Raw genomic sequence first — 12,468 nt, forward strand, 5'->3', positions numbered from 1 at the left:
GACTGGACTCTGGGGGCCGGAACGGGCGGAGACTGGACTCTGGGGGCCGGAACGGGCGGAGACTGGACTCTGGGGGCCGGAACGGGCGGAGACTGGACTCTGGGGGCCGGAACGGGCGGAGACTGGACTCTGGGGGCCGGAACGGGCGGAGACTGGACTCTGGGGGCCGGAACGGGCGGAGACTGGACTCTGGGGGCCGGAACGGGCGGAGACTGGACTCTGGGGGCCGGAACGGGCGGAGACTGGACTCTGGGGGCCGGAACGGGCGGAGACTGGACTCTGGGGGCCGGAACGGGCGGAGACTGGACTCTGGGGGCCGGAACGGGCGGAGACTGGACTCTGGGGGCCGGAACGGGCGGAGACGGGAGTCTTGGGGCCCGCTCAGGCTGGAACGGGCGTCTTGGGGCCCGCTCAGGCTGGAACGGGCGTCTTGGGGCCCGCTCAGGCTGAAACGGGCGTCTTGGGGCCCGCTCAGGCTGAAACGGGCGTCTTGGGGCCCGCTCAGGCTGGAACGGATATCTGGGGGCCGAGTCGGGAGCCGGGACTGCGGGGGTTCGTCGGCTCCTTCTCCTCGGATTGAGGAGGTCCCGGAGCCTGAAGCATTCCTCCTGGTAGCTCCTGGGGCCAACAACGACATTAGTCTTCCATTGAAAAAATGGGCTTCTTACGTCGAGGTAGTCAGGCCCCAGGTCGCTCCAGGAGTCCGCTGGCATGCCGGTGTTTCGCCGGGCAGCCTGCTGCATGCTCCGTGGTCCCCCAAACGCAAGGCGAGTTCCCAAATATTTATCATTAGGGTAAAACCCTGCTGAGTCCTTCCTTGGTCGCGTCATTCTGTCACGATCGGCTGGTGCAGGTTGAAGGCAGGCAGGCAGGCAGGACTCAGACGCAGGGTCTTCCGACAAAGTGCTATTTATTCAAACAAAACTCAAGCAGAACGTGCACCAACGAGGACTGACATGGACAATGACGCGACAAAGGACAACTGGCACACAGGGCTTAAATACACAAGGGAGGTGCAGGTGATTGGACACAGGTGGAATCAATCACGCAATCACAAGACAAGGCAGGAAGTGAAGTTAACCCAGGACCACAAGAGACATGAAACTTCAAACTAAAACAGGAAGCGAAGCCAAACCGTGACAGTAAACACCCTAAACTAAGGCTATCGGTTGTTTTGTTTTGCTTTGTTTTACAGACCTTCTCCTTGATGTATCTTTGTTAAACGTGATACAATCTTAAGTTGCTTTTTCCATTCATTGTTTCAAATGACTTCCCTGCAAAAAAGTTCAATAAAACTAGAGAAAGAAAACTGTTCTTGCTTGAGGCATCATTAACAAGATGTATAATGATTGACACCGGCAGTTGAAGAGATGGCCCCTCTGACCTTTCGGCTATGCACTGTAACTGGAAATGCAAATTGGCATTTGCTATTTTTAGGCACTGAGCTAATGTGCATCTACAACAACAAACCTATAAAACATTCAGCGCCTTACTGAACCAGCGTTTTGAATCCTGTGACCCTCTGACAAGCGCACAGGATTGCTAACCTCACCTCCTATGAGGGGAGGAAGGTGGGCTGCACTCTGAGCATCACAAGACCACAGCGCCATCCAACACCCTGCGGCGTACATCGTTAGACGTTGGTGGTTGACACGCGATAGCCGGCCACTTACAAAATGCGGAGGAACAAGCGGCGCTGAGGGCCCCCCCCGCCTTCATTTTTTTTTCTTTCTGTTTTTCATAACAGGTGTGAACACCTGAGGATGTAAATGATGATTTGTTTTGACAACTGTGTTCATCCCTAATGAAATCTGCAACCTCGCAGGATAACAGTTTTCTAAAACCCTTTCCAGGATGTTTGTGTATCGATGTGTCTTTTTCCTTCCTTCTGCTTCTGTTCCAGGGTCTAAAGTTGGTGTTTTAAAACAAACAAAACAAACTGAATCATTTTCCTACACCAAGTCCATATGTTATAACTGCAATACCAGCTGGAGAGCGGTTTCCACTAACATATTTCCCATATCACACTTCTGCGAGCAGTTAGTCTGACCCTTAACTCTTCTATAAATACGATGCTGTCTGTGTGAAAGTATGCAAATTCCAACAATATGTTCCTTTGAAATCCTTACCGTGGTTTGAACCGAATGAGAATCACTTGGTATGCATATGTTTAGATCTGATAACTGATCAAGGATACAACAGGGGTGTTAACAGCCCAAACAAGTGTAAAGCCAAGTGGAACATTTGCATCAAACGATTAAATAAATATGGCACATGGAAGATGGAAGATGGGTTTTTACAGAGGCTGCTAATTGTCAGTCAGAGGTACCCGCATACAAACTCTGCCGCCAGCCTCTTATCCCCACGATTGAGATGCTGTTGTCGATTAGCTCTCTGTGCCCACAACAGCCTTCTTAATGTCCCATGAAACCCAAATACACCTATTGACCTTGTTAAACACAGAGATTTGCAAGATGAAGCCCAATTTGAACAGCCTCTCAAATGCGCAGTTTAACTTCATTATGTCGAGGGCTGAAATCCAAAGCTTTACCGCCAAAGCGACGACACACATAGCACATCAATAACTATACCAAATCCCTCAGATTCACATCTTATTTGTTACCTGCTGTGACCAAACCCCAGATAAGCTTGATTAAAGCTACATAGTCTGCCTTCGGTCATCTAAACCAACACGCTTTTTCGTCGCGTTGCAATGCCCACAGGCCTCAGACGCTGCAATATCAGTTTGCCTCCAGCAAGTTATCTGCTGTAAAAGATTTAGTTTCATCATTTCATACAGAAACAGCTTGTGCTCTTGTTTTCACTGCAACTAGAAGACAATGACTGACGGTGCCGGATGGAAAAAGACCAACGAGACGGTATGTTAACTTAATGGACCGTGCAATAAGTAGCAACGTCACAAAGTTTGCTGATAGTAAGCCAGAGAATACTATATTCTCTATATATATATATATGTTTATTACTTGTTCACTTACAGACTGACAAGTGTCTGTAGAGAACCACAACCTACTGTGCACGCACGTACCTTTTACAATCAGGTTGAGGATCTTTGGCCGTGGGTTGCGCTCACTCTGAATGGAGCACGTGTACTGGCCGTCGTCAGATACGTCCACTTTCTGAATCTGAAGGCTGTACTCGTGTTTATCCCCAACGCTGGACACAATGGAGACACGTGGGTCCACGGACCACTTGTCGTTCCCTGCGAATATGATGCCGGAGCGGTTCAGCCAGGCTCCTTTAGAGATTCCATCCAATAGGTAGCACCTACAGTGACAGGAGACATCACAGTCAGATCAGGACAAATACATTACATTACATGACATGACATGTCTTTTAGCTGACGCTTTTATCCAAAGCAACTTTCAATGGGTGCATTTCAACCATAAGGATACAAACCCAGAAGAACCAGAAACCAGAAAGTGCAACTTCATCAAATAAGCCATCAAATGCTTTGGCAAAAAAGGAGTGAGCTTGAGGTTGTGGGATTGTCTTTGTTTGCTGACCTGAATAGAGATATTGTCGCCAACTCTCTCCCCTCAGTCTCTGGGAGGACATTACTTCTGTTAGCACAGGATTGTGCTTTCTTAAATGACATAGATTTTGTTTTGTGTTCCAAGGCCACAGTGCGGAGCATGGTAAGTAGCAAATTTCAGTTATGGGTACAAACGATTAATAACGAGTCATGAAGTACGGAAATCACCGTGTGATTCAAAGACCAGCCACGGCTGTTTAATTCTTCAGCTGCTCTTTTGTTGTTGGATCTTCTAAATGACACAAAAGGTGTAGTTGAGCAAACAGATCTATATTTAAGAACTTTCACAACAACAACTAAAACACTTTTTCATTATTGAAAAAGTGTTTTAGTTGAATACAATGCAAGAAATGACTGTGCTCCACTTTTAACTATGTTTATCTTTCAGAACGGTTCTTGTTGATTAACCTACTTTCAACTGCGTTTAACCTGCGACCCCCGAAAACCTTTTAGTCTGTTAAAAGTTATCGTTATGTCCGACCAAAATTGCAAAGAAAAAAAACCCAGTGCAGGATAAAGCAGACTAACCATAAATACATTTTTTATTCATTATAGCGGTTATATTGTTCACTTCACAATTACAACTCATGGCTACATGGACCAACCACAGATAATCAAACATCCTTGGCTCTAAAAAAAAAGAAAAAAAGGCCGTATTCTAGGATTAGACTCAACAAAGTCAGTAGAAGCTACTTGCTTTAATTACACCCCCAACCTCCGGCACTGTCAAAAGTCTAGACGAAAAAGAAATCCCATCATATTGTGTGACAAATACTGTAATAATGAGTAGGAAAAGAGGCAATCAAGTTTGTCCCTTTTCAGCTGTTGTCAAGCTGCCGCGCCGACGTCCAGCACCAGTACTAAAGCCACCGAGGAAATCACTTTGGCATTCGCCACCGAGCTCTTTACCCGCTGTGCCAGGGAAATGTGTGACAGGAAAGCGGCTGTGGGACAATGGTCCAGCAACGGGCCGGTTTCCCCTTAGGAAAGAAGCTGCCACAGAGGTAGTGGATCAAAGAAAGCAGTGGACGTTCCACACTGGCCGCTCGCTTTTGGCCCCTCAGTCGAGACCTGTTGAAGGAGCCTCACGGCAAGCATGTAGCGCCTGTGATTTTAAAAACTTGACCTTGTAAAATGTAAAAATGTATTAAAATGGCATGAATGATGCAGCTAATTTGAAAAGCCTTCTCTGCCTTTGAGGGAAACAGCTTTAAAGAGTACAGAGGCTCGAGACCTACCTCAGCCAATGAGGGCCTCGGGTAACTAATAATTTAAGACACTTTAGTGGGACCGCTGAGATTGCAGAGTTAATTAATGCACAATGCAACTCTGCTCCGCCACCGATGTGAACAACTTGTCAACAACTTGCCGGGCTTTCATCACTACAGCCCCCTTGTACCACGGTAACCAAAAAAAGAAAAGGGTTTCTCCGGTGCTATTGATTTCTCTGTTTTCTCACACTTTAATTGCGTCCAGAATTAAATATTCACTCCATGTAGGCTTAGAGGTGGCTGTTTAAAAAAGATAACTGTTTCAAAAAGGGATCCGAGGCTGTGAAAAAAGGTCCCTTTAACGGCAACCTTGTGAGGACGTACTTGGGATTTACAAAGCCGCTGGGCCAGATGTACGGAGGAAGGACACTTCGCCTGGACAACATTGGACTTTTGGCCTTTTCCTTCAAGTCAGAAGAATCCATCCTTTATGCTCCTTCACTTTGTATGTCTTTGCACTCTCTTTTCTGAAACCATTATTTTTATTTTGGTATTTTTGTGATTTCATACCAAGTAGTGGTACAGATGTCTGTATCTACGCACCTCTTCACAAAGCTGTGTCAAAACAGGACATTTTTACATTCACACATTGTCTGAGGTGTTGTTGTTTACTGTGGCTGATTCCTTTGTTGCTTTGTTCTTATAGGAACAACTACCCATCACAAGTCTGACATGAGGCAGACTTGTGAAGGGTGGAGTGGAGAGAATAGAGGCTGAAAATACAAAGCAGTGGTGAACTGCAATTGCCGCCCTGCGGTGTATGATTGACGCCAAGATGTCGTAACTTAACTTAATTTTAGCCTTCACAATATGAACGTTGGGTTACAACCGCATCATCTGGTATGAGGACACTATGAGCTTTAATAACCAAATTCTAACCAGTTCAGCCTCTCTTTGCAGTTTGACGTTTGTGCCAAATTTGAAGAAACCTGCTCAAGGTGTATAATTGTATCCACCAGAATGAGACAGATGTTTGTTCTCAGCGACATTGACCTTTGACCTCCTAAATGGATTCGCCCTTGAGTCCAGGCAGGCGTTTGTGCCAAATTTGATCAAATCCCCTCCAGGCGTTCGTGAGGTATCACATCATGGTAAAGCCGTCAGATGAGAAATCCCTCTGAGACAATTTGTGATTTGTGATAATAGACTTTCCAAATAAATTGAATAAAAATCTGTTATTTCAACTCAATATGCCTGCAATCCCTGCAAATTCAATAGGGGTTTAGTCGAGTATGTAGCCTGCGGATTATGACAGAGAATCCGTTCAAATAAATCCTCATCTTGCTTGTGTTTCTCTAGATGGAGAGGAGCGAGATCACCAGGATAATTGAGCTCGGACTGTTTACCTTCTCGTCAGAATTACGGATGAACTGATCCTGCTTCAGTGTAAAGCAACGTTTTTACCAATTACGTTCCTCCGTTCTACTTAAAGTAGTTGGATTTAGTATGAATGTGTGGTTTTTCCACTTTATTTAGGAGGAAAAAAATGTTTTTTCTCTTTTCATGTTTGAGTACACTTGAGAAAAAAAGGGAAAAAAAGCGTTACAAACATGCTAATCATATGCTAAAACCTTGAGCATAAACTCAAAAACCACAGCAGAGCCATGTTATCAGCTAGGTCTTTCTTCTGCCACATTTCCCTTTGGTGCCTCAGTCAGGCGTAGCAGCAGAACACTGACACCTAAGGTGGGCTTTGCTTTCATCAAGCCCCTTTTCTGTGGCAGCCCACCAGGATGCAGACTTCCCATGGTTTATACAAAGCAGAGGTAATTATTGCACAGACCTCACAGCAGCTACTCTGAACACATTTGACATCTAAAACATGGACTAATTGATACTTCTATTTTTCCCTGCTTCTGACGAGTGACTGCAGAGGAAACTCGCTCACTTCTTTTCTCATGTTTTGGCTCACAATTTACAGTTCAATTCAAAGCGCAGTGATTAGGCACAATGTGCATAGTGGGAAAGTGATAAACTGTTGTTTGAGCACCTCACATGAATAGAGAATGATGATAAACTAATAATTGCAGTGCGGCAGCAGCTGGTAAGAGAAGCAGATCATAATCCGTTTAGTCAAACATCAGAGCATCATTCTGACCCTGATTATTATTTGCTTCACAAAATTGTTTACTACATTCCCTTCTTGTAAATATTTCGTCATGGTACTAACTCCCCAGATCTCAACTTGCAAACATATAGCCATGTTTTACAGTTTTTATCGCTGTCATAGGTCCCTGTGGTCTGAGATCTGTTGTTATGTAACAGTTATAGTAACAGCAAGCCATGTAACCCATGTTGGTGCAGCTATAAAACTGTACCTATTTTCCCTAATGCGTACATTAGAAGAGATTATTCTTAGTTTTGACATTGTTTTCTATTTGTCTCTTTCTATTGTTGTGATTTGTCCAAATGCATTTCTTCTATCATTGGTAGAAGAAAACAGCCATAAACGTTTGGATGCATTTCTTTTTAATTATTAATTTCATGAATTGGTTGTGGTGTTCATCCATCAGACATGGATTAGAATTAGCATCCTGAGAGCCAAGAGGTTGATAGAGGGGTCACACTGAACCATAGTGTTGAAAAGTTGAACGGCTCCATTGCGCTGATGGCAGCAGATCATTGTCTGCATTCCTCACCCTAAGCGACCAATTTCACACCAGATAAGTTCTTAATTCATTATTAATAACATTATTGATCTGTGCAGCTATGAATGAAAAAGACAGCTACATTTAATTGGCATTTTAAGCGTGCCTAAGGGCAATTTCTTGTGCCGTACAAATTGCAACTTGACAGAACTTCTGCACAAGATGACAGGGTGACACAGAGTTCATTGTTTCTATGGCAACCGAAGGCCAAGCCCTGCAGACGTCACTGCAAGAATCAATACCGGCTCACAATAAGCGGATACATTGCATAATTTGAAAAAGCATCACATTATAGGGAGGTAAAGTAATCACAGCTTGTGTGACACGGATGATCACATCCGTGATTGTTCCCAAAAAGAAACACTCGACACTCAACTCTATCAAAACCGTAAGCCGTGGATCACTTCTGTCCTGCAGCATGCTGAATGGTACTTAATCACTCAAGTGTGAATCAAACTACAGCACCGGGGACAACCACCTGGAATATTTCATTTACCAGTTCGTGCTGAACCGGAAAACGTCAGAAAATGAGCGTGTGCGCGGCGCCGTTGTATTGTAGGGGAACATCTGCTAAGAGACAATGCTTTTGTGTTTCCTGCTAATGGCGGCGCCCACTTAACTGGCGTGAATGAGACGAGGGTATTGAAGAGGATAATGAGAGGCAGTGATGCAGCCATGAAGATTGCAAGAGGAAAAGCCTTTAAACGTGTGGACGGCTGTTTCCTCCCATTTTCAGCCGTTTCACACATAGAGGGGGAGAGGTGCTGTAATGACAGTCGCCGCACTGTAAGCTCGACAACCTTTACAACGACTCAGTGCCCTCAGCAGAGCGCAACTGTCCACTGAATCCTCAAATGAGAAAATGCATTTCACACTGAATGGCTGGATGGAGAAGGACTAGCGAAAGGCGGCAAAGTGTGATCAGTGTGTGAGAGTCCCAGGTCGGTTCAGCTGTAGCGTTTGCTTTTTTTAAATTATTTCTTTGCTGCTCGGCTTTATTATTTTTATGATTAAAAGTATCTTTCGATTACTTGACACTTGATTAGTCGTCAGCCAATCCCAATCTTTTTACATTAAAGAAGATGAAACTATTATTTATTCTTTTGTGCATTTTTGCTTACAATGACTTGCTTATTACAAAAAACGGACCATGGATAACACTTGAAACCAACTAAACTAAACAGCCCTTATCGTAGGATTAGACAAAAAGATCCCGATTACAATAAATAAGCGTTATTATGTTCACAGCCCTGTGAATCTGTGATATGTATATGTAGTCCACAGATGCGTTGTAGAATATGAACAGTTCCTCCGTCACTTCATTAAATCCCTGCAATCGTCTGAAGGCAGCGGCACAGCTAAGTTGATAAGCCTCTGATTTGAGAAATGTCGCTCGAGAGCTCAGGGCCGTTACACACGACGTCAACAACGCAGCCGGCGACCTGGATCCCAGAGTAGCCGATGCCTCATTCATGAGCCGCTGTGATCAGGCGTCCCCCGGTCTTTGGCTCGGTTGTTCCACGAGAGATGAAACGGGAGATCACACGGATTTAATCATATTCCCCACCATCACCCAGTCCTTTTTGCACTTCATGCTCCTGTGCGCGCGTGGACCGGGATGGCAGGTGCGCTGGGAGACGCCTTCGCAGTCCGTGCGCTCCCAAGACCCACCACTCTGCACTCTTTCTGCATTGGAAGGAGAGAAAAAACACCCGGCAGCTGTGTTCTTAATTTGTGAGGATTTGCTGTTGTTGTGCATCTACCAGGAATGTCCATCACTCAAATAACCCTGTGGAGGGGGGGGGGGGGGGGTTGTGTCTCGTTACGGGTGGTCAAGTATTATAGAGATTTCCAGAGGTGTTGTGAGACTCGTGGGAGAACGAGGACAAACCGTGCTGCTGTGCAGCCGAGGTATGGAGCACCATCCTCTTAATCCCTAAAATAATCCTGTCGACTGTGGCCGGTGGGACACATCTGAAGCCTTCCAGCTATAATCCACACAGATCCAACACCCAACAACACAAGACACAGAGAGCAGCGTGCAAACGCTCTCAAAGCTGGTGGAAACTCCAAAATCTCACCTCAAGTGTGGAGGCTTAAGAGTTGATTTATATTCTAAATGTTTTTTTTCTTTTCCATTGCAGTAACATTTTTGTATGAAATGACACTGAGAGGCAGCAGCGAGAAAGGACCCCCGACCACATATTAAAACCAAATGTTAGAACAACAAACCGGGTCCCCTCCGACTTGGTGTCCCCTCAAGGTGCACTTGCCATTCTCACTTCCAGTGAATCCAAAGGGCGACACACCCGTGCTCAAATGATTTTTTTTTTCTTCTCTCTCTTCGCATGCGAGCGCGCAGCGGATTCAAAGCCCCCCACGATGTATAACAAGAAAAAAAGACAGCTCTCTTGTGTGACCAAAAGTTACTTTGTCCTCTCACATATTTCAAATGTCACCATAGATCCCAAGCAGTCTTCCTAATTCATGTTCATAAGGGAGGTCAAAGCTGCACAACAGTAATCTCCGGAATTTGTTTTCCTTCCTGAATTGATACCAACTTCCAGTGAATGGCAATTATTGGGGCCCACAAATTAGGGGTTGAATCAAAAATTGAGGGCCGATGAACAGTAGCCTTTGTTGAGGGATAATAGGCCAGCATTTTTCCACCCCAGTTATTTCCTGCCCCCTCCCTTTATAAAATTGTGAATGAGCTGTGTGTTACATATTCACATGGAAACGGAATCCGCCGCAGGGCTCGATAGCACTAAATGTCCCGTTTGAGCCTCACAGCGCTTCCGTTAAAACGATACAGTATAGTAATTCAATCCCTCTATGAACACGCCATCGGACCACGACGTTGACCACTGTCACGTTCACTGCACGCGGTGACCTGAACGCCATCAATTATTCTTACCTCCAGCCATCTAAAAAAGATTCACTGGTAAACAATTCACATTTGAACTTCCTGTAGCATCGACTCGCAGCGGCAAACACTTAGGAGATGAATTAGTCTGAGTCGCTTCCATGAAAGCGTAACATGCTTGGGGCTTAAAACACTCCTAAATCACTGCAGTTATCTCAGTCCGCTCCGAGCATCCTGACGGTGGAACTGTCGGATTTCTTGAATAAAACAAATCCACTTCTTCGTAGCAAGCACTTCTTATTCCAGAAACACACTCAACTTTTGAAATGTAAACGGGCCCTGAGTTCCTCTGCAGCGGAGGGAGAGTGAGCCAAGTGGCGTGATGAATGACAGCGGTGCACAGAGAGCAGTTGGTCTGTACGGGGCATGTGGTTGTTCCAACACTGCACAAAGAGACTGTGTGACTGTGTAAAACATGCTCTAAACAACCTATACCCACAACTAAAAGAACTTTCATTGGTATTTTTTTTACTTAAATTACAAACATTTCTTTTTCAAATATCATTGATTTTGAATTATATTTACTGCCTTTTTCTGAAGCGATCGGTTACACCGAGTAGAGCCTTAAAGGCCCGTCTGTCCATTCATGACTTTTCGGAATAAATTCCTCGTTTCCCGAGATCTGTCATTCAAAACAGAGTTTTGGCCTTTCCACCCCTGCGATGAACGGGATGTTAGAGCCTTGTAAGTGCAGCCTGGTGGGTCGTATGTATCACGAATATGTCCGAGCAGCACAGAATAGCAAACTAAACAGCCAACAGCTTTGTCCCTCGAGTTTCTTTTTTTTTTCAAGTGACTGTAATTACTCGTGGATGCGGAGACCACCAACAACGCATCTACGGGATGGAATTAACTCGTCCTTGCCGAGTGACGGCCTGACACTGCACACTGCCACTTCCCCGCGGCTCCGACTTGAAGAGAGACTGTCATCTCAGCGAGTCGGTTTCGGATAGTTCTAAAACATGTCACACGAGGAGGAACGTTTGAGTCATCCTCAAATCTCAACTGATGGCCACCGAGAAATTGACAGCCGCACGTCTCTGCCATTTCTTATTAATGCACCAATTGTGAGCCTGTGATGACTGACTGGCATTTGACATTCACCATGAATACAAGTCTGTCCTTCTTCCCATAAGCACGGGAGATTATAGGCAATAACCGGAAAGGAGAGGAGAATATAAATATGGCATATAACTGCATTTCTGCTGTGTATTAAAGACCAAAGAGATCAAACTGAGGCAAGCAGTGGGTGGTTGACAAACTCCAGACAAGCGCACACGGGATCAGAGTGATATTCTATCGCTGGGCCGCAGGAAGCCTTTTTAATTATAATTCAATACGATGTCATGTGTCGATAGAGAACGACACCACATAACTTATGGTGGGGGTTTCTCTCTTGAACAGGTTAGGGGCACATTCATCAGAGGACACCAACGACTAGTTCCCATTGGAATGAATAAATTCATTGTTTTCCGCGATAAACCCAGTAATCCTTTGGTTTCCTCGAAGACCACATCACGGCAGACGAGCAGAAAGCCAAGGCGTGGGAAGCCTTGGACACCAAGTATGGTCAGAAACCAGAAACTGGAGTTAGAGAGGTGAGGGGGGAAAAAGAATCCATCATAACAAGCTGTTATGTTTGGCCAGAAGGAGCGGAGCGCACAACAGGAGCAGTGACAGCGAAAGCCCGTCGGACCACAGAGAACGACGCAGTGTGTCCACCGAGAGTTGATGAAGACCAGCTGGCCTCACACGTAACTCCAACCGAAGAGCGATTTCATTATCACTGTACCATTACAGCCAGTAGGAGGTGAAGTTCACACGAATCCTCAGTGCTCTACTTCATTTATTTAAGAAGCAGCCATAATGCCAGAGCTGGGTGCTTTATTAAAATGCCGACTTGCTCAAAACACAAAACACAACATACAATTGTATCCTCCCAAAGGTTTTTTTCTGCCCTTCCTCTTTTTTTCTGCGCATGTTCTGTTGTTTTGTTCATTCTTCAGTGATGTACTGGTACTGTACTAGTGACACTTCCGAGCGTGCAGTGCGTTTTTTAGCATCTGCTTC

The 12,468-nt window shown here is 45.2% G+C and overlaps 1 protein-coding gene across 3 annotated transcripts in view; it reads right to left on the bottom strand.

The window, feature by feature from the left end:
* negr1 (neuronal growth regulator 1) overlaps positions 1–12,468 on the bottom strand; it is a 121,546-nt gene that overhangs the window by 84,852 nt on the left and 24,226 nt on the right. For all 3 annotated transcript variants that reach the window (XM_037468790.2, XM_062563254.1, XM_037468791.2), the window contains one exon: positions 3,047–3,285. In XM_037468790.2, the coding sequence (XP_037324687.1) occupies positions 3,047–3,285 (239 nt within the window). The remainder of the gene's footprint in view (positions 1–3,046; positions 3,286–12,468) is intronic.

This window comes from Pungitius pungitius, chromosome 7 (assembly GCF_949316345.1).
Source record: "Pungitius pungitius chromosome 7, fPunPun2.1, whole genome shotgun sequence".
Taxonomy (NCBI): domain Eukaryota; kingdom Metazoa; phylum Chordata; class Actinopteri; order Perciformes; family Gasterosteidae; genus Pungitius; species Pungitius pungitius.